A 20,864-nucleotide genomic window follows, 5' to 3' on the forward strand; every position below is an offset into this window, starting at 1 on the left:
GCAAACAACCTAAGTGCCCCTCAATCAAAGGGGGATAAGGAAAATGTGGTACATTTACACAATGGAGTACTACACAGCAGAAAAAAATAACAACAGCTTGAAATATGCAGGCAAATGGATGGAGCTAGAAAACATCATTTTCAGTGAGGTAACTCAGACCCAGAAAGACAATTATCACATGTACTCACTCATAAGTGGTTTTTAAACATAAAGAAAACCAGTCTACAAACCACAATCCCAGAGAACCTAGACAACAATGAGGACCCTAAGAGATCTACTCTACATGGGAAGTAGAAAAAGACAACATCTCCTGAGTAAACCGGGAGTATGGGGACCTTGGGAGAGGGTTAAAGGGGAGGGGAGAAGCAGGGAGGGGAGCAGAAAAAAAATGTAGAGCTCAAAAAAAATTAATAAAATTAAAAAATAAAAAAATGGACTCTTTATTCTCATAATAGGTGAGAGGGGTGGCGTCAGGGTTGTTTGTTCCCAGAATGCATGGTCTGACAAAGCCTTTGAGGAGCAAAATGTTAACCCTCCTGCAAGTCTGTCTCGATGTTCTCACTGACGGCTCTCTAAGACCAATACAAACAAATGTGCTCCTATGTCTGCTGTGGCCATGGGATATAAAGCTGTTGATGGAAAGGAAAGATATTTCTCATCAATCAATTTTTCTGAACTGTCTTTTAATTAATTTGGAGAGTTTTAAAGTTGACCTTGATGAGATTTCTGAACTCCTCTCCCGTGTTGTTTCATTTCTTGGCTAGAACTTCCTGGAGAAAGTTAAGGTGGCCTGTTAGTGACTCTCACTGCGGGGGAGTCTTGCCCTCTGCTGAAGGTGGAAGGTCTTAGCTCAGAGTTCTGCACCTGGCTCCACACCATGTTTCCGATTTCAGACTGTTACAGATGGCTTCTGCCTTTGCACGTATCCCACAATGCATCTTCATGCAGCTTATTGACATGAATCCGATTTTCCTTATTGAACCAGTGGGCTTGATGCTGTGGTCAAGGCCTGCCTTGCCGTTGCACAGCTTCTGTAATTGCGAACCATGCTCCTCTTGATCTCAGCAGATGTTAGCATTATTGAGAGTGATACCTCTAGTGTTTCAGATTTTTTCAGCTACTCAGATAATTGAGATTCATCTATGCGATTAAAGTTTCTGGGTTTTTTTTTATTTTGCAAAAATGCTAGTATTGGCAAGCACTTTCATAAAAGATATTATAGTTTCATCACTTCCTGTGTTCCAAAGCACACATCACAGGAAGTAGCATCTGTATCAGGTATAGAAGGAACTCACAGCCAAGGGAAAGAGCCAATATGAGGTTACCTAGCACATGGCCCAAATGGAAAAGTCCAGAAACCTATAGGGATGTAAGTAGCTACCCCATACTGGTTCAAGTTAAACAGCTCCTAAGACCCAGTAAAGAGTTCACTGAATGATAGAAAGTAACTGTTTCTCTTTATCTTGTAATAATGTTTTGTGTCCACAATGGTGAGGGAAACATTTATCAGCCTGATTTATCCGTGATTGTTTAAGCTATGAGTGTCTGCCTTTATTTTTGTCATTGGCTTTTCCATAATATGCTGTTCTTCTTCGAAGTCCCTGTGCCCTATCTGAAGCCACCTGACATGGCGCCTATACACCGTTTCACCTTTGGATCCACCTCCAAGCGCTATGTGCTTGCAACTTACGCCATGTGCATCCCAGGTTTGGTTATTTTACAAAAGGTTAATCTCTGTAATCTTGAATTCTTTCTTTCTTTTTCCTGCAGTCTTCAAGGCTGCTGGACATTTCTTTTCTGTTTATCAATAACTTTCGGGCTTTATATTTATCTGAGATGCGTTCTATTTTCATTTCCAGCTGTCTGTGCTAACACAGGAACTCGGTGGAATTGGTACATTGAGCTTGTGCCCTGCACGCCTGTGAAATGCCATACCAGCAGCTTCTGGCTCATCTCCCGATCATCTCTACGCTGGCCGTGCTTCTGTCTACAACTAGAGATGGCTTTGACTGTGCTCTGTATTCCTCTTCCTCAGTTCCTTCCCTCCTGTGTCCTTTCTGTTTGCTTGCACCACCTGCAGCTTCTAGAACTAGTTTTGCACAGGTGTGTGTGATGTGAGCACAAGTCCCTGCCTAGCTCTGCACCTTGGAGGAACCCTCCATTATCACTGTTTAAATGAAGCATTCCCTGTGGCTCTCTGAAGCATGTCTTTTGTCCACTCAAGGGGGTAATCTAAACTCTCATTGGCTTGCACATGCTTTATTTATTTATTTATTTATTTGATTGATTGATTGATTGATTGATTGATTGATTGATTGATTGCTGTTGTTGTTAATCTGACTATATGTTGAGCTGGGAAAATGATTTCTATTGTAGCTGTTTTACATTCAGAAATCATCTTACTTTGTAGCTCCAAAGTTGGCGGCTTCTTCTCAAGGCTAGCATCCCTTTCAATGCTTGCTAGGATTCCGGGCATGCATCACCATGCCACTGACGCAGTTTCTAAACCTACTGAAACGATCTATTTTTTTTTTGTTTCTGATAAATAACATCAGTTGGTTTCCTGATATTAAATTATCATTTCCTTCCCAGAAAGCACAACTTGGTCACAAGGTGTCACCTACTGTATACACCGCTGAACCCACTACATTCTCCTGGACATTTTTGATTTGCGCTGGTGAAGCAGTTTTGTGTGCAGGCTTCCTGTGATTGCCACGTGACTTTTGTAACCGAGGAGGGCTGATCTCAGGGAAAGGAGTTGTAGGAACATTATCCCCTCTCCCATATCTCAACAAGCTTGTGTAGACACTCCTTCCAGAAACAACGGATGGAGCTAGCCAGAGAAATTGTTTGATGCTGGAGAATTTCCCCGGAATATCTTCCCCAACACTGGAAGGCTTCGAAGCGGACTTGCTGCGTACATGTGCTCAGATCCGTTCACGTTCTGTTGCTTCCTTAACTCAGCTTGCTCTGTACAAAGAGTCCGTCTGTTTGGTTAAAGCTCTGAGTACACTCCAGGAGGCAGTGACTCACATTTTTCTCACTGCATTTTATATAAGGTTCCTGATGTCGCTCATCCATCATTGGCAAAAACAAAAAACAAAAACCTCCATCCAGGAGATGATCAAAATTCAGTTTTGCTTCCATCAGTTTTCCTTATATTTCTTTGTCGATTCTTTGACATCTCTTCTTATTTTCTGTGTTTACTGTCAACTTCACACAATCTAAAAACACCAAGGCAAGAAGTCTCAAAGACAAAACTGTCTAGATCAGGTTGTTCTGTGGGCAGTGCCTGTGGGGCGTGGTCATGGTTATGACAATTGAGTGATGAAGACCAGCCAATGTGGGGGGCACCATTCTCCAGGCTCAGGGTCCTGAACTGGATTAAGTCAGAGACAGTGAGGCAAGTTCTAGATGCCTGCATTAATCCACCGCTCTTTGCTGGCCACTATGGACGTGACGTGACTAGTCCCTCCTGCTTCTGCCACTGTGACTTGCCTGCTATGAATGACTGTAACCTGCAGTTATGAGATCTTTCTTTCTCCCCTAAACTGGGATATTCTATCATAGCAACAGGAAACAAAACTGAGTCATCTTCCCCCCCCCCCCCCCCAATTCTTTTGGCTCGTTCTGGTTAGGAAGCTCTCTGTTTCTAGTTACTTATGGGTAAGCACTGATTTAAATTTTCCTTTCCAATGCAGACATTTTCATGTTACACATGTCTGGCAGTGTCCTGCTTTGGCTATGCTCCCACAAGATTTCTTATAATGATTTTCATTTTTTAAATCAAAATATTTTCTGGCTCCCTCTATCTCTCTGACCCAATGTTTTACGTTGAGTACATTATTCTATTTTCAGGTGTTTAGACATTCTCCTGATTGTTTTTTTTCCTGTTCCATCCCTGGCTTCTAAATTAATGCTATTTTGGCCAGAAGGTGACTTGTGTAGGCTTTAATCTAACTCAGTATCTGTGGGGTTATTTTGCAGCCTAGAATGTGGCCATGATGAATAATACTCTGCACATGCACACAAAAACATTGTCTGCTGTGAAGTGGTCTGCAGCTGACCCTCTGGCCAGGGTGGAGGGTGGACTCCTGTCGGTTTGTTTTTTTTTTAAGATTTATTTATTATGTATACAATATTCTACCTCGATGTATGCCCACACGCCAGAGGAGGGCGCCAGATCTCAATACAGATGGTTGTGAGCCACCATGTGGTTGCTGGGAATTGAACTCAGGACCTCTGGAAGAGCAGCCAGTGCTCTTACCCTCTGAGCCATCTCTCCAGCCCCCTCCTGGAGGTTTTTCAAAGCTGAAAACACTTCCACCTTCTTGCTGTTATACAAGGAGCTGCTGAAGCCCCCAGGTACTCCCCCCACTCTGCCTGTGCCTTCCTTCTCTCGTCCGTGATTCTGCTGTGTGGAAGCTCCTGCTTAGAATTCTTCTGCTCTTTTGACACACTTTCTGCACATTTTTATGAATTCAATTTCCTTTGCATCTCCAGATTCTCACTTGCCTATTGGCTGGCCACCTACAGACACTCTGGACCCATTCTGAAGCGGGTATCTTCTCCTCACCTTAACCCACCACCAGGCGCTCTGGACTAGTTCTGAAGTGGGCATCTTCTCCTCACCTTAACCCACCACCAGGCGCTCTGGACTAGTTCTGAAGTGGGTATCTTCTCCTCACATTGACTTTCACCCAGTTCATGACGTCATATTCAAAGCAGGTTTCTTAACAGAAATGACTTATTTGTGCCAAAAATCTGGAAACCTCTGCCTCCAACAGGGAGTGAAACCTCACATTTGAATCTTCCTTTGTAGTTTGTTTTATGCGTTCATTTCCCTGTGTCCTGATCCTTCCTTCTCTTTTTATACCTAACTCTGGGTTAAATAATTATGTAGGAATTTTATTTTGTTTTTGTATTTTTGGGGGAGGGGATCATTAAACCAACAATATACCTACAGTAGGCTCTCCTGGTGCTTTTCTATGTGTCCATATGTATTTTGTCTTTTTTCATTTTTATTCACAATGGCTTTATTTCTCATATAACATATCCTGATTACTCCCTCACCTCCTCCCAGCTCCTCCTCACCCTTCCCGTGCAGATCGACCCTCCTTTCTGTGTCTAATTGGAAAACAAGCAGGTTTCTAAGGGAAAATAGTATAATATGCTACTATGATAAGATGAAACAAAACCTAACACATTGGAATAGGACAATACAAACAGACAGAAGGAAAAGAGCCCACAAAAAGCATAGGAAACAGATAGAGATGCAAAACCTCACTCTAGAATCCCCTCCGGGTGCAGACCCATGCTGCCTCTGTGCTGGTAGCCTCAGTCTCTGTGAGTTCATATTTGTCTTGTTGATTTAGAAGACCTTGTTTCCTTGGTGCCTTACATTCCCTCTGGCTCTTTGTTTGTTTGTTGAGAAAAGCTCTCTGTTTGCAGCCCTTGGTAACCTGGAATTTGCTATAGGGACCAGGCTGGCCTTGAATGCACAGAGATCCACCTGCCTCTGTCTCCCTAGTACTAGGATTGAAGGTGTGTTCTACCATATGCCTTTTGCTTTTTGTTTTTGGTTTTTTTACTTTTTGTTTTTAAGACAGGGCCTCACTATATATCTCTGGTTGGCTGGATTGAATATTTATTATGATTCTATTACTCTGTTTGCAAGTATTTTGCTACCTTGTCTGTCCACAATTTCAACTGCCTGCTCTGAATGCCCCCGCCATGTGTGTTTGTGTGTGTAATAAAATATACACCTTTATATAAATAAATAGATCATACATGAAGATACAGGTCTGTCTTTAAGTCTATAGAATTTACTGTCACATGTTACCGTATGTCATATAGTAGATGGTGGGAAGGTGATCTGATTTCACACTGTCAGTTCCTCCTCCAAATCAGTGCTAGCACGCATCTCATGCTTTACAAATGCTGGAAGACTGTGCAAACATGCTCTGTCACTAGTCCCTGCTAGCTCCACCACCAGTTACTCTCCAAGCAAGAGAGAGAGAGAGAGAGAGAGAGAGAGAGAGAGAGAGAGAGAGAACAATACAACCGTTACCATCTCTATCACTTTGAGGAGGAAAATTCCTCTCTGATGGTCCATGATTTCTTCCTGATAAGCTTCCTTGTAATTTCTTGAGCCAATGATCTCCAGACAGTGAATTCCCTTCCGTTCTATCTGTTCTAGTTCATTTGGAACACCAATCCATCTCAAGTTCTGCCAGTTTTTGATTAGTTTAAGTTATTAAGCTTATCACTTTGTTACGACAATAAAACTCATGAGATTTTTCGTCTTTGCTCCTGTCTATGTAATGTGTCTTCTCCCTAGCTTCAAGACTTGCCCCTAGTCTTCGCCACTCGCATTTGGCTCTGACTTGTCGAGTGCTCAGTTCCTGCTTGTTTGTAGCTTTGTTCTTTTCCAGTTGAGTTGGCGGAACGTCTTGAGTCTGCGGTTTGACAACACTGTTTATTTTTGTATCACCTTTGATCATTATCTCTCCAAATGCTCTTTGTGCCATGTGTTCTTCGAGGACTTCAATCACACATATGTTAACCATCTGACGTTATCTCGCAGCTCTCGGATGCAGGCTCCATTTTCCCACTTGCCTTTCCTCTGAAACTCAATTTTAAAAAGTTTCCGTCTTGTTCTATCTTTAAACTCTTCCGTTGGCTTCATCACATCTCCTCGTGAGCCCATCCAAAGTCCCTTTCCATCTTGGGTGTTATATTCTTCTTAATATGTCCATGACTCTAATTCCAAGTCGCTGATGAAATCCCGCACCTGTTCCCTCCTGCAGGGCATTATAATGTTAATCAGCATTGTGCTGAGAGTTCCAGTGTGCAGGTCTCTGGTTCTGCTGACTGTCTTGTCTCTTGATGGATGAATTCTCGCTTGCTTTGCACTTCTTGTAACAAATGCTAGCCCTCGTAAGTAGGGCAGCAGAAAATGCCATTCATTGGGCTTCTTTCCCAGGAGCATCGCAGCCCTTCTTGTGTCGGGCTGTCAGCATAGGGAGCAGGGGCAATATTCAAAGTTGACTTGGACTTGGCTCCTATTAGCATGTTTGCCTGCAGAGGCACCAAATTCCCTTCACTGTGACTTCTCCACAGTGAAGTCACAGTGACTTCTGGGGTATCTGAGCATCTCTTTCAGTCTATGTGCCCCCCCCACTCCTCTGGCCATCTTATATTCCTCTGCCATAGAAAGTGAATACCATGCACCTTTCCTATATCACCTAGTGGGCAAGGACGTGGTCCAGCTTCAGTCTTCGGGAACCTTGTAATGAGTTGTGAGTTTGGGGCTTTCTGGCAGCACAGTCCAAGCTTCTGCGTTTCACTTACAGGGAGGAATATCATTTAGAGCTTTTCATTCACTCCAGGGACCGAACCACAGACATTCATATGTATCCACTGTGATTAACCACCAAGGCCGGTGCTTGCAAATCTTCTGAAGCCTGACTTCCTCATTCTGACTCCTTGTTAGAGATTTATTTCTTAGTAGAGGACTTTAAAAAGAAAATAATAAAACTAGGCAATATGAACATTTCCAAATATCTCACGTTTCCCAGAAGGGATCTAAGGTAACTGTGGTCTAATAATTTGAAACGGCGAAAACATAAGCTCGAGTCAGATTTCTGAAAAACCTCATTTGGAGAAAACAGGATGATCCATATGGCATACGCCAAGTCACCCTACATTAGGAAGTAAGCAAAATGCAAACGCCACTAGACAAGAAACAGCAAAACAGAATAGCAAGAAAATACAAACCAGAGCGCCAAAAATCATATCGAAAATATACAGCACAGAATACACCAGGCTTCATTTAGAAACACAGATATCGCGCTCTTACACAATCTGAGTGTTGAACAACAACAACAAAAAAAGACAAGAAACATGAAATGAAACTAGCTGTGAGCAGAGTGGTGGCGGCGGAAGTGACGGAAGTGACTTTCATATGGACCCACTCCGAGCTTCTCTAGGAAGGTCCTTCCTTACCTGTGCTCCAACACGACCTTCCGGTGAGACGCAACATTTTCTCACCTCTTACTCTCTTAACTTTTCCCAACACGGAGTCCAGATCTAACAGGGTGGGATGCCATGGCCATGGCTCCACTTTTTATATGGTGTCCTCACTGTGGTTTGCATGTGAAATGACCCCAAGAGATTCAAGTGTTCATCTCCATGATGGAATATACCCCTTCCCCCCAGAACTGTGAGCCCTGATACATAACCCTTCCTCCTGCTAAGTTGCTTCTTCTCGGGCATTAGGCCACAGTAATGAGAAAGGGAATGAATAAACCAGGCCTCAGAGAGCAGAGATGCCCTTCCTCGTCACTTTGAACACTGTACTTCTCATTTGTTTACGGGAGGTCAGAGCCTTTTGCCGTTGCCTATGCCCATTGCCTTCTCTGAATATGGGCTGCTTTACAGAGTCACACAGTTGCATACTGGAGAATGCTTGCAGACTGTCTTCAGGTGCATCTTGTCCTTGTAGGTTTTAACCACTATGTTTCAGAATGGTTCTTTTGCTCCTTTCTCATTTCTTTCGATGGTCTCTCCACAGAGGCTACTGGCTGCCTATTGCACCCCTTTCTGATCTTCTGTGTTACTTATGTATTTATGCCTGTTAAATTATATTAAAATTTGCTTTACCCAAAAAGGTGACCAGGTCCTGCATAAAGCCCCTCTTCTGCATCTCTGGGATCAAAGGAATCTGAGCAGAATGCTCTTCACAGCACAGTTGGGATTTTATTTTCTTCCCCATCTGTCTCACTCACCATTGAAGTTGGGGTGGCATACCCGGTTTGGCTAGTATACATTTGTGTTTCCCAGCACAATCTCCAATGCTCAGGCTAATGAACAATGCCATATAGATGGCACTTACTCCAACCTCCAGGTTCCCTCAAGGCACTGTTTATTTTGTGTGTCTCTACCAGGCGGCAAGTGAATTAATGATCTCTTCCCACCGCTAGATGTTCTTAGTCTCGGCTATTTTATTTCTGAATAGTGCCCTGACCTGCTGCCACATTCCAGGGACTAACATATTCCGTGGAGGAAGAGGACTGAGGGAGAGATGAAGCCAGCGCATCCAGCTCCTGACCAGAAGGACTGGGTTGCCCACTGACACATTCTCTACTGCCTGCTTCCTACCCTGAATCAGCTGCTGACACTGGGAACCAAGGAGTCTTGGATGGCTTCTCAGTTTGGCCTCCCATTAACACCACCATTAGGGATAATTTCCTTATTAGCCACTTAGCTATTATCATAGACCTTGCTTTCCACAGCTCTATGCCTTTGCATCCTGGACCCACTGGCCAGTGGAAAGGTACTAGGCCCCCTGGTGCACCTTGGCTTCCCAGGATGATTCCCTGCTTTCCTGGAGGCACTGTGAAGCCATTAGAATGGGAAGGCAGTGTAAAATTTGACAACATTACAAAGCATGAGCTCTCCGGGATATGTCTGGCTGAAGATAGCCTAAGTCTAGTTAGTACCTACTGCTTCATCTAGGCTCCCGACTGACTCCTACACTGGTCCAGTCTCACTTAATTAATTGTCTGTAGTTTCTTGCATATTGTATCTACTCCTTGGTTTAACATCCTATTCCTCTTCCTGCCCTGAGAGAGCATTCTAGGTCTTCCCTCGAGGTTCCCCACCATTTGTAACTATGTCACATGACTGTGAACTACTGTTTCCCATCTCTCCTCTAGACTGCATAGCCCAGCAGTCATGGTACTGGGCCTGCAGCTTTCCTTGCGGATGGTTTGCCTGGTGAATGAAGGAAAGGAGACCAACCTCAACCATAACTTCCCACATTTGAGACGGCCAAGGCTGCTTCTAGCTCTGAATAGAATAGCAACCGTGTATGAATCCACTTTACCTAAAATATGGAACCCTTTGTAGTACATCAGACTTCAGACGGCTTTCCAAGCTCAGGCAAGTTGAGTTCACATGATCTGAACCCCTGACCTTGCAGTTAACTCTCAGCCAACTTAAGTGAGGAAGATAGGACATTAATATAAGTCTTAGAGTTTCTCACCCAGCACTCCATACATAGTGACCTCTACAAGGCAGCCAATAGCACAGTTACTCAAACCGCCTGCTAGGCATGGATTGCTTGAGTTCATGGTATATAACCTTCCACTGTCCCTCAAATGTCAACGCATGACTGAACAGCACTTAGAGAATAATCTTACATGAAAACCACTATCCAGCCAAGAAAGGGAAGTCTGAGCTCACTGCTTAAAATGAGAACTCAAGACTCACTTTTCCTGTTCTCTGGAAATTCTAATTATGTTTCTTTGATTAATTTAAAAAAAATCAATAAAATATATCTGATTCTAAGGTCACTGAATTTGGAACAGAGAAAATGTATAGCAAAGTTGATCAATATATGTCAATCATGTAGTATATTTACAAAGATATATTTTATATCATGTTCTTGTATAAGAGTGTCCATGGTTGTAATTATGTATATTTGTATTATATAAATTATAATGAAAATTAAATACAACTTTCAAAATTATCCACCCATAAGATATAAAATATAAAAAAATATATTGTTTTAATAGCAACATATCTGGTAATGTACACATAAGTTTTTTAATAAATGCATAATTTCTAGCTTTTTACGGTAAAATTAGAGTGATGTATTTTCAATTTTAACTGACTTGGGGGTTAACTCTACCTTTCACCTTTTCTTGATTCCCTCCCAAGTGCTTTGTGAGTCGATTAGTAACACATAAATGCATAAAAACACAAACATATAACACATAAACAACCCTTTGCATGTATGTCCATCAGACATTCAATTCATTCTTTTCAAAGGTGAATGATTTCTGAGAATTCTGAAACTCATCAAAAAGTCTAATTTTAGGTATGCAATTTAGGGACTCCCATCTCAAGCAGATGTAGCTGTTTATTAGTCACCTTGGGAGACAGGTCAACATTTCTCTCCAAGACAAACCACGCTTCAAGTGTTGTCTTCATTGGTGACATGCAAGGTCAAAAAGAAAGGAAGGAAGGAAGGAAGGAAGGAAGGAAGGAAGGAAGGAAGGAAGGAAGAAGAAAAGGAAAGGAAAAAGGAAAGAAAGAAAGAAAGAAAGAAAGAAAGAAAGAAAGAAAGAAAGAAAGAAAGAAAGAAAACAAAAGAGAAGCCAGGGAGGATAAAATGCACAGATGTGACTGACGGTAGGCAAGGCTGGGATGAAAGATTGCTAGGACATTATGTTTGAAGTAAGTATCATTTCACCATTTGAGGATTACTAGTCCCAAACCAGAAGGTAAATTAATGAATGCTGTGTGACCAGAGGGTGAGATATGGGCTGTGTCACAGTGAGTAAGCCACCTGAGAAGTTATAGGTTTCCCAGTGAGCATAGGATGTTTAGAGGACATGCTTCCTGGAAGGACTGAGGCATTCTCAGACATGCCCGTATGTCCTTCTGCCACGAATGCAAAGAGGGAACGCCACTGGATGGATCTGTTAAACCTGTAGTTACAAAACTAAACCTGCAGGTGATCTGAGCATCTTCATCTATGCGTCGAGAAATGTCATTCTCCCAAGAGTCACTGAAAGTCATGGAGCCCTCATATATGATATGTGTCATCAAATTACCTTCCATGACTATTAACGCAAATAGGAACATGAACATCATGGCACGCGATGTTATAAACATGAGTACCCCTGACGCTTGGTCAGATCTCAATCAGTCGACAATGAGCAATGACAAGGAATAAAGGCGCTTTCCAGGCGAGAATCGCAAAAGCCTGCAGGACGCGTTGTCTTGTTCTCCCTGAGTTATTGCTAAACAAGAGTCCTTGCAAATTAGAATAAATATGCAGCCAAACAGAGAATAAAGTAAATGCATCCCCTACCCCAGTGTTGGTATCCACAGGAGCAGCTCCTTATTACTAAATTTTAGAGACACATATTGAGATAAGCTTGGTAGGTAGGAAATTACAGGAAGATAATGTAATTCTGCAGTCATAAAATATTCCATAATGGAAGGGGCTGCAAGACGATTTTGGCACCGGCAACATTTGCTTTTGTAATATGATCATATGTTAAGGTGATTTTAAAAAATCAATTTAAAAATTCATAAGATGATTTTATTCTCCTATTACAATACAGGTTTATTATGCAATATTTCATCCAGGGACTGTTTCGGGGGTGGCTATTTTACAGGACAAATGTTCGCTTGGGTCACTTGATTCCAAAGATAGAACAAAGCCCATCTTTCAAATAGAGTGTTTTATAATCCATCTCTACCATTGCCCCCATTGATAATTCCCAGTTCACAAAAACCACAAAAACTATGCATGCACCTGTGCCCGGCAAACCCACAAGCATCCTTGTATCCAGCACCCTAGACAAGCAACACTGTTAACTAGTGACAGTGGTTCATTTGCTGTCCTCACTAACCAGTAGCATAAAACATGGCTATAAAAACAGAGCCTAGCCAATATTTTCCTATCCAAATCCCTCCGCTATCTCCTCATCTTCAAAATTGACCCTACAGCTGAAGAATGATAACAGATGCACTCAAATTTTTAGAAAGAGTGCAATACGTCCTACAAGAGTTTGCTAAGAGAATTGTGTCTTGAAAATAACACTGCTTTCAAGCTGACTTATGACTCACAAAGACAGGCACATTGTCACTATTAGCTGGGGACTGACCTGGTATTGGTTGAGCTGCTAATACCACAGTGGGGAGAGGCCTGGAGGCAGGAGCTGGCCTAGACAGAGATGGAGTTACTTGGTTTGCCAGAAAGTGAGGTTTTTCATGGCTGTGGAAGAGTCCTGATTCCTCGGGATATATCCACGTGGAGTCCAGAGCAAAGGAATTGTTTAAAAAGATCTGTCCAAAAGAAAGGCAAGCAAAACATTCACAAACAAAACACTTGGTGGAATAGACAGGTGTATACTATTGTTCACTGGCCCACTGGTGGGTGTTATACTACTGGACAAACCATAAAAGTGTGAATTTAAAACTTAAAGAAAGGAATTGCTGTAAGACACCAGAGAAAGACCTCTAGCTGAGACTGAGCTAATCTTCAACTACCAGCCGAGCTAGGTCAGTGCAACAGCCAGGTGACAAACTGAAGAATCACCTGATGAGATCACCATTCTGGATGGTAGAACAAGTTAACATGTTATTCCGTCTTTCATATTCAAGTAAGTAAATGATATTCGGGACACTTGAGTTCATAAGCCATCAGAAAGGAGAAAAAAATCAAAGTAGAACTCATGAGAAAAAAATTCCTTTTCAAAATGTGAAACTTGCATCTTATAATATTTAAGAGTGGATTTTGACCAATGGTTGTAGATTTTAAAGTTGAAAAAATTCTGATTCAGAAATTGTTGCTTTTTCAACAGAACCCAATTGTTTGAGTCATGACAAAATTATCCCTATCTGCTGCTGTCTCTGAACAGGTCAGTCTGGTTCCGGGATGAGCCCTCTCTGTACTCAAATAGACAATCTATTACAATTAGAAAATGTGAAATGTTTTCTGTTAACATGGTGATCCTCAGCGACTTATCAATTAAAAATCCACTTATCCAATTAAATCGCTTGCACTTTTACCTTGTAATTAGGCATCCTCTTGTCTATCCAGCTTTTCCCAACAGGAGGTGGCAGAGCAGAAGGGCAGACATGTGGGAAAAGGGGCAGCAACTCCACAGCAGAGGAGGGGGATAGTCCTATGGATGGAGAATGACCACCAAACAGCCACTGGGACCCAAAATTGAGAGAGAGAGAGAGAGAGAGAGAGAGAGAGAGAGAGAGAGAGGGAGAGGGAGAGGGAGAGGGAGAGGGAGAGGGAGAGAGAGAGAGAGAGAGAGAGAGAGAGAGAGAGAGAGAGAGAGAAACATTAGCCTTGTTTGTACCAAAAGACGCTGGAGTAGCTGTTATGATAAAGGAATTTAAGCATAGAAATTTGATGAGAATATTATATAATTTCCAATCAAGAAAGACCATGAACATTTATAAATTACAGAGAGACTTGTGAAAGTTTCATATCTGGATCATCACAAAATTATCAATTCAGTATCTGTCAATATTGGGGAGGAACTTCTAAGATAAGACAATGAGAGACTCAGGAAATGGGACTTCTACAGCCCAAAGGTTACACAGAAACCTGGCAAAACTAAGTAGGTCATGAAACAAAGTCTAAAGTCAGGAATCTTGGAAAGGAATTGGGGTGGGGGTGATGGGGTGGGAGGGAAACAAAAGATAGTGTGTGTTGGGGGGGGGAGAAACCAGAAACCCTTCTATTCGTGCAGGAAACTAACATAATTAAAAAATTGAAAAAGAAATGAGTTTCTGGCTTGGGCGGATGGGAAGGGCAAAGGCTGGCTTTGGGACCATTTCTTTTGAATTCCCATTCTCTCTTCACGGAGAGCACAGAGCCGATCTCTGGCATCCCCATCAGTGTGGCAATTTGCACCCATCTCGTTTACTATTTTGAAACTGTTTTAAGGAGCTAAGATTGTAACTTTCTCACGGTTCATTAATACAAACAGAAACTAGAGCCAAGGAAATGTAAGGACTCCTTGGCTGAAGATCTCAGACAGACAGCACAGGAAGGGACAGACGCTAAGTACAGGCCACCCAGTAACCCCCCTCCCGCTTCTTCCCCCCAGCAAGGTGGGGGTGGGGAAAGACTCAGAGGCTGCTCCTTCAAAGGCACAAGGGTTTTCTTGTTCTGCTGTATGTAAAATGGCTTTCTGATTCTAGCTATCCTTGCTTAGATAGCGAATAGCAGAAAATATGCAAATGACAAATGCGAAGATTTTCCGGATTTTTCCTTTTAATTTATTGGGGGGCACAAGAGCTGGGAGGGGGCAGTTTTCAACATTATGTACCTCTAGTGGTAACACTCTGAAATGACAGCCCTCCTAAACATGGCAAAAGCTACCAGAGCTTATCCAATAAAGCCTAATACGAAGTGCATCACACATCAAGATAGCATGCCCAGTATGGCACGTATCATTATCGTTAAGTCCAAGGAACAGCTTAGGGGAAGTTTCATGACGTCTTCTAGAAAAATACACAAGGTGGTACCGGTTTAAAATTAATTAAAAGGAGTATTGTAGCCGAACGCTTATTTGAATATGCTAATGAGGTCAGTTTCGGAATGAAATATATGCTATTCCTGTATTCAAATTCATTTGCACAGATAGTGAACAATAAATTTGACCAGAGCCAGGAAAGGTTGCAACACCGCGCCGTCAATCGAAGGTATAGTCACTTTTCTTTGCTGTTCCAGGCTCTGCATGCCAAACTCTTTTAAAGTGGAATCTGGCTTAAGGAAATTCAAATGGCAGGAAAGGAAATCCCCACCCCCCAAAACATTTTCAAGGCAGGATTTCCAGGCTGCCTTCCGTGGCTGGAATTCTCTTAAGCCCTGCCTTAAATCTATGTGAAGGAGTAGGGGGACCAGATCAGAATCAGAAATAGCTATTGATCTGCAGCTTGCTTTCTAGTCTGGCGGAGACTGTAAAAGTATTAACTTCGAGGCGATGGCAGCCACGATAGTTGGTTGCCGCGCTGCGATACGCAGCGGCGACTTCAGCACCGCGCTCTGGACAGCGCCCGGTGCCTGGGGAAAGTTGGGTCCAGGCTCTCTGGCTCCTGCTAGGGATGCAGGGTCTGAGCCGCTCTGATGAAAGCCCGAGGGGAAATATCAAATAATAATAATAAAAATAAAAACTGCCAAGGCAAAACCGGACGTCGAAGCATGAACTTTCTTGCCAATGTATGACTGCGAGGCTGCGTCCAGATGGTGTGGAGAACCAAAAACCACCTGGGAAGGGAGGAGCGCCAACCCAGACCAGGGAAAGGAAGGGACCCGTAATCCTGAGCCTGAGTGGGGATCGGAGCCGGGACGTTACCTGTCCGGGGAGCAGGGGATAATTGTGCACGGCGTGATCTGGCGCAGAGGGCAGCGGCAGCAGAGGCAGCAGGGGCTCGCCCGGGGCTGGCCAGCCTGGCAACCGCGCAAGCAGCGGGGCGGCGGCGGGCTGCGCCGAAGCCAGTAGCACCGGCGGGGGCGCGACCCCGGCACCGAGCCGGAGCAGCCCGGTGGAGCCAGGGACCATCCAAACCCAGGGCGGTGGCGGCGGGTCTGCATTCATCGGCCACGGGAAAGCCTGCCGCCGCCGGGACTGCTGAGGCTGCTGCAGCTGCCGCCGCCGCCGCTGGAGCCTGGCGCCCGCCAGCATCCTACACCCCCGCGCGGGCGGCGGCGGGGGTGGCGGGCGCCCGAGGTGCGGGCCGGCGGCGGCGCGGGCTTCGGAGCGAACTCACTTGGTTGCGCGGCGCGGTTGCTCGCTCCGCCCCTGCCCCGCACGGGAGCCCCTCCTCCTGCCTGAGCCCTCTCTGGCTGCACCGCCCCCGGGCCCAGCGGGGGCCCCAGTCCCCGCCCCCAGCCCAGGACCCCCGAGGCGGTGACACCACGCAGCACCGAGGGGCGCGCCCAACCCGGCCGGCTGATTCCTCTACTGCAGTCCCCAGCCCACTCGGTTGTCGCTGCTTGTAGCCTCTAGTTCTAGCTGAAGGTGCGCACAGCGGGGCCAAGGGCTCCAGGCTCAGCGCTGCGGTCCTAACGGTGAGATGAAGCCGAGGTGGAGACGCCAGAGCCGGGCAAGTCCGCCAACCGCGGAGCTAGGGGAGCCGGTGCGATCTACCTGGTTTAAAGTGAGTCTAAGGCGCAGGGCCCAGAGAGAATACCAGACTGCAGACGCTGACGCCAGGTGGGCCCGGGACCCTTCTAGAAAAGGATTGATTTCTCTCTTGGTTAAATATGGAAAATATTTTCCTAGGTCCCTAAAGGGTCACAGTGCCCTGAAATCCGAATTTTTGGTACTGAGTCTAACGTCCTTCCCGCCTGATATCTGCTGGCTTCAGCGCCCTCCTCTGCCTCTGCTTTAACCCTGGGACCCCCCAACCTCTCCCCTCACTCTGGTGCAATGCTCAAGACAAGAGGGGTCATGGGGTCCTTGCACAAGATGTCTACTCATCTAGAGGGCCCGGCCTCGGTAAAGTCTCTTTAATCCCTCCCGGCACAGGACTGAGCTCCTTCATGCTTCGCCACAAGCTGCTCGGCCACTGCATGCAGAAATCTTGCTCCCTGTCAGCCCTTGCTGAAGGAGCCTGGCTCCGCGCTGGTCACATGCAGTATCCGCCAGGCGGCGCTGGTTCTAGCCCCTGTTCTGACCCAGCTTGAGCAGAGAACTGGTGTCCTGCTTGAGATTCTCTGACATTAGTTGGTAGCAAATTCCAGCCCCAGTCAAGCCCTGGGCTGTGCAGACAGCGGGGCACAGATTTCCACATATTAATGAACCCTAAACCTTTGGCATCCATCTGTAAGATCCAGCCCTGCTTAGAAGCACTTGACCAAACTTCAAGTACCAAGAAGAAGGATCTGTGCAGTAAAGAGCTTGCCTAGGAAGCCAGCCTGACCTGGGTGGGAGTGCAGCATACCAAGCTACATCCAAAGGCACTCACTCCTAGGTCAGGCACTACTCAACATTCCTCACCTCCTTAGCAGCCCCTCCTGGTAGAAACAGAAGCACCAAAGTACTTCCATCAGTTTCTGGGTTGCTTCCTCATCCTCTTGGTTTGCCTGACTTCCTCCTGGCCTGGCATGGTTTCTTTTAGATCTCAGCATATGCTGATTTACATAGCTGGCACTACTTTTCTCCACCCGAACCACTTACAATTAGCGGGTTTCTCTCTTTCTTTGATGCCAAAGTACTGATAAGATTATTTCCCACACGCAACCCCAAAGCTTTGCAGATTAGAGCACCGATAGCATCCGCTGGAGCTTGCTCTCATATGTCTCTTTATGCACACAAGTGATGCTGTGTGGGCTCACAGTCAAACTGATGTGTTGCACGGGCTGCGAGGCAGACTACAGGCCCCCCGAAACTATACTTAGAGAAGCAGAGCAGGCTTTATTCACCTCTTGCTGGTATGGGGAAACAGAAGACACCTAGTGGCCCTATATTTGTTGTTTCTACTCTCAGCAAAGCCAAACTTTATACCTGTGGCACCTTCAGCTCCTAGAATAAAGAAAGGGCGTCAACCCAAATCTGTGGCTACTCCACACTCTGGGGGATTCCCTCACCCCTTCTCACACAGTGCTTATTCTAGTCAACTGAACGAAAAGTTGTGTCTCTCACTGGGCTGTTTGGGGCTCAAAAGCCTCGACACGTTGGGAACTCCCCGACTTTAAAGAGAAGGCAGTCAAAGAGCCTCCAAATAGCCGCACATTTTTGCTGTCACCTGCACAGGCTCAACTCCACTAAAGCATCTCTAAGCTTTGAGCCACATTTCTGCACCAGGCTTTGTGCTGGAGTCTGGGTAACATAGAAAAGACAACTCCCACTGGTTAATTGCTATGAGGAGGCTCAAGGGAGCTTAATTCCTCCTTCAGATTCTTGTTTCAATGGCTCCAGCACAGGCTTGCCTCAACCCCCATAGAATCCAGCAACAACTTTATACCCCTGTGTATATGAGAAGGTCTCTTGGGCACCCTGGATTCCCGGTTATTTAAGCAGGATCTACCAATGACCATTCCAGTGAAGGTTGCTGTTGTGTCAAAGAGACAGAAACTGCAAAGGTCTGAGAGGAGGATGCTACCAACAAGCCAGGCAGCATTTCCTGAGGGTAGGAAGTGAGGAGACCTGCCCTCTTTGATTTGAAGCTGCCCCCCTAGGAGATGTGGGGTGCCGAGGACATGTCTACTTATTGGTCAGCATTTTAAAGGGATCTGCTTACATGGGACAGAAATTGACACCCATTGAATGCATGCCTTTCATCTCCCTACAAAATTCAGTGGAAAGGTCACTTTATAAAGGGTTTTATGCAGCCATCCTAAGTATCACAAGTCAGAAAGGACTGCCAAGATCTGTCCTTTATATTAGTCAAAATCAACAAATAGTTCCTGCTAAGGTAAGACAGAATCCTGTGTTAAGCAGAGCAGCCACAGAAGGAAGCTACTGGCTAATTATCCTCAGATGCTAATGAGTTCTGAGTTGTATATCATCTTTCAAGAAGAATTAATAGGGGGTTAAGGGAATGAGATTTCTGCAACCTGGAGAAGGTGTTCTTTTAAAGTTTAGTTTGTTTTACTAAGTAAGATTGAGGTGGGTTTTTAAAAAGTAGGAAAAAATATAAGCCGGGCGGTGGTGGCGCACGCCTTTAATCCCAGCACTTGGGAGGCAGAGGCAGGCGGATCTCTGTGAGTTCGAGACCAGCCTGGTCTACAAGAACTAGTTCCAGGACAGGCTCCAAAACCACAGAGAAACCCTGTCTCGAAAAACCAAAAAAAAAAAAAAAAAAAAGTAGGAAAAATGCAAACATTTCCATGTAGGCCTGCAGAGTTAAAATAACTGTCAGGGGAAGCTGGGGGAGGTCCAGGGCCCAGGCTTCCCTCTGCCCACCCTCCAAGCTGTCTCTCCAAGGGATCCTATCAGGTCCTCCCCCGCTGGAAACTCACTGTGGTGACACAGCGGAGTCCTGGATGAAAGCCAACCAAGCAAGCCACCACTTGGGCATTGGCGGATGCTGGAGGGAGGAGGGTTGACAGTTTGACACCAAGCCCATGAAGCATGAGGAGTAACAAGTGCGAGGTCTCCCCAGCTTTGTCCTTTCAGAGTCAACTGTGAAGGCTCCCCGGCCACCAAGATCTGTCTTTGTCACTGTTAGAGTTCAGGAGCAAGGTCCTGGCTGGAGCTAGAATTGAGAGTGACAGCTGTCAGTACTCATGGATGTCACAGAAGCCCTCTGATGCAGGTTCAGTATGGTGGAGAGAAGGCAGCTGTTTGGGGGTTCAGTGGTGGTGTGTGATGCTCTCTAACCCAGAAGGAAATAGGATGTACAGGCCAGGCTGCATTTAGAAAAGAGGTGTTGTTGTTTTCTATGTGTGTCAGTACAGATATCTTGAAAATACAAAAAAAAAAAAAAAAAAAAAAGCACAGTGAAGGCGTAAGTCGCAAACAATGCCACACCAGTTTGGAATTATGATTAATAGGGTGATATTTATTTAAAGGGGAAAAAACTTACAGATAACTGTCCCAGACAACAGTCCTCTGCTCAATCAGGAAGGAGTCTAGTCGCCAGAAACAGAGCAGGAAGCGAAGAGAGCAAGGAGGGAAGTAGCCGCTTTTTTTAAAGGAAGAAAGACCACGCCCCAATGGGCTGGTATCTCAGCGGCTATAGGCTGGAGGAGCAGAAGGACCTCCCGCAACACCTCCCCCTTTTGTTTAAGTAAGAGAGTTCTAAACCTACTATGAAATTATATACAATAAGTACAAATATCCTATTCTAACTAGCTTAGGTCTTGTATAATAAATAACTTTGCCAAGTCATGAGAGAAAAGTAACTACATTTATATAGTCTTCAACCCCATCGAAGATCTGAGAAGGGAAATAATGTTACCTGGGTAATTAGGAAGTTCAGTAAAACAACTTCCAAAACATGCAACAAATCACAGAGACAACTAGCTACCTGGGCAATCACCCAAAGTCACATTAGCAGCGTTGAAGCAACCAACTTTGGCTAAGGCCTAACATAACTGACATACCATTTTCAAAGGCAAGCAACTTTTCAAAACTATCTTACCCTGTCTTGGCAGGATATGACAGTCCTGTTTTATCCATTGATGCACGCTCTGTATCTCTGTCAGTGGTTGAGGTATGGGCATTTCTTTGCCCAAAGGCCAGTTCTGCCAAAAAGAAAGGCTCCAGGTGGAGTGTCTTTGGTGCTCAACATTCTCTCGGGAATAGAGCGGTGTTGCCAGGAGCAATTGTGTCTCACTACCACAAAACTCTGAGTTAGATTAAAGGCCA

At 44.8% G+C, this 20,864-nt stretch overlaps 1 protein-coding gene across 1 annotated transcript in view; it reads right to left on the reverse strand.

Moving 5' to 3' along the window:
- Tcerg1l (transcription elongation regulator 1 like) overlaps positions 1–16,461 on the reverse strand; it is a 180,240-nt gene extending 163,779 nt beyond the window's left edge. The window contains exons 1-3 of the mRNA XM_075972609.1: positions 15,903–16,461; positions 13,594–13,740; positions 12,687–12,867 (exon numbers count right to left, since the gene is read on the reverse strand). Coding sequence (XP_075828724.1) covers positions 12,687–12,867; positions 13,594–13,740; positions 15,903–16,232 — 658 coding nt within the window. The 5' untranslated portion in view covers positions 16,233–16,461. The remainder of the gene's footprint in view (positions 1–12,686; positions 12,868–13,593; positions 13,741–15,902) is intronic.
- Positions 16,462–20,864: the final 4,403 nt, after the last annotated feature.

This window comes from Microtus pennsylvanicus, chromosome 5 (assembly GCF_037038515.1).
Source record: "Microtus pennsylvanicus isolate mMicPen1 chromosome 5, mMicPen1.hap1, whole genome shotgun sequence".
Taxonomy (NCBI): Eukaryota; Metazoa; Chordata; class Mammalia; order Rodentia; family Cricetidae; genus Microtus; species Microtus pennsylvanicus.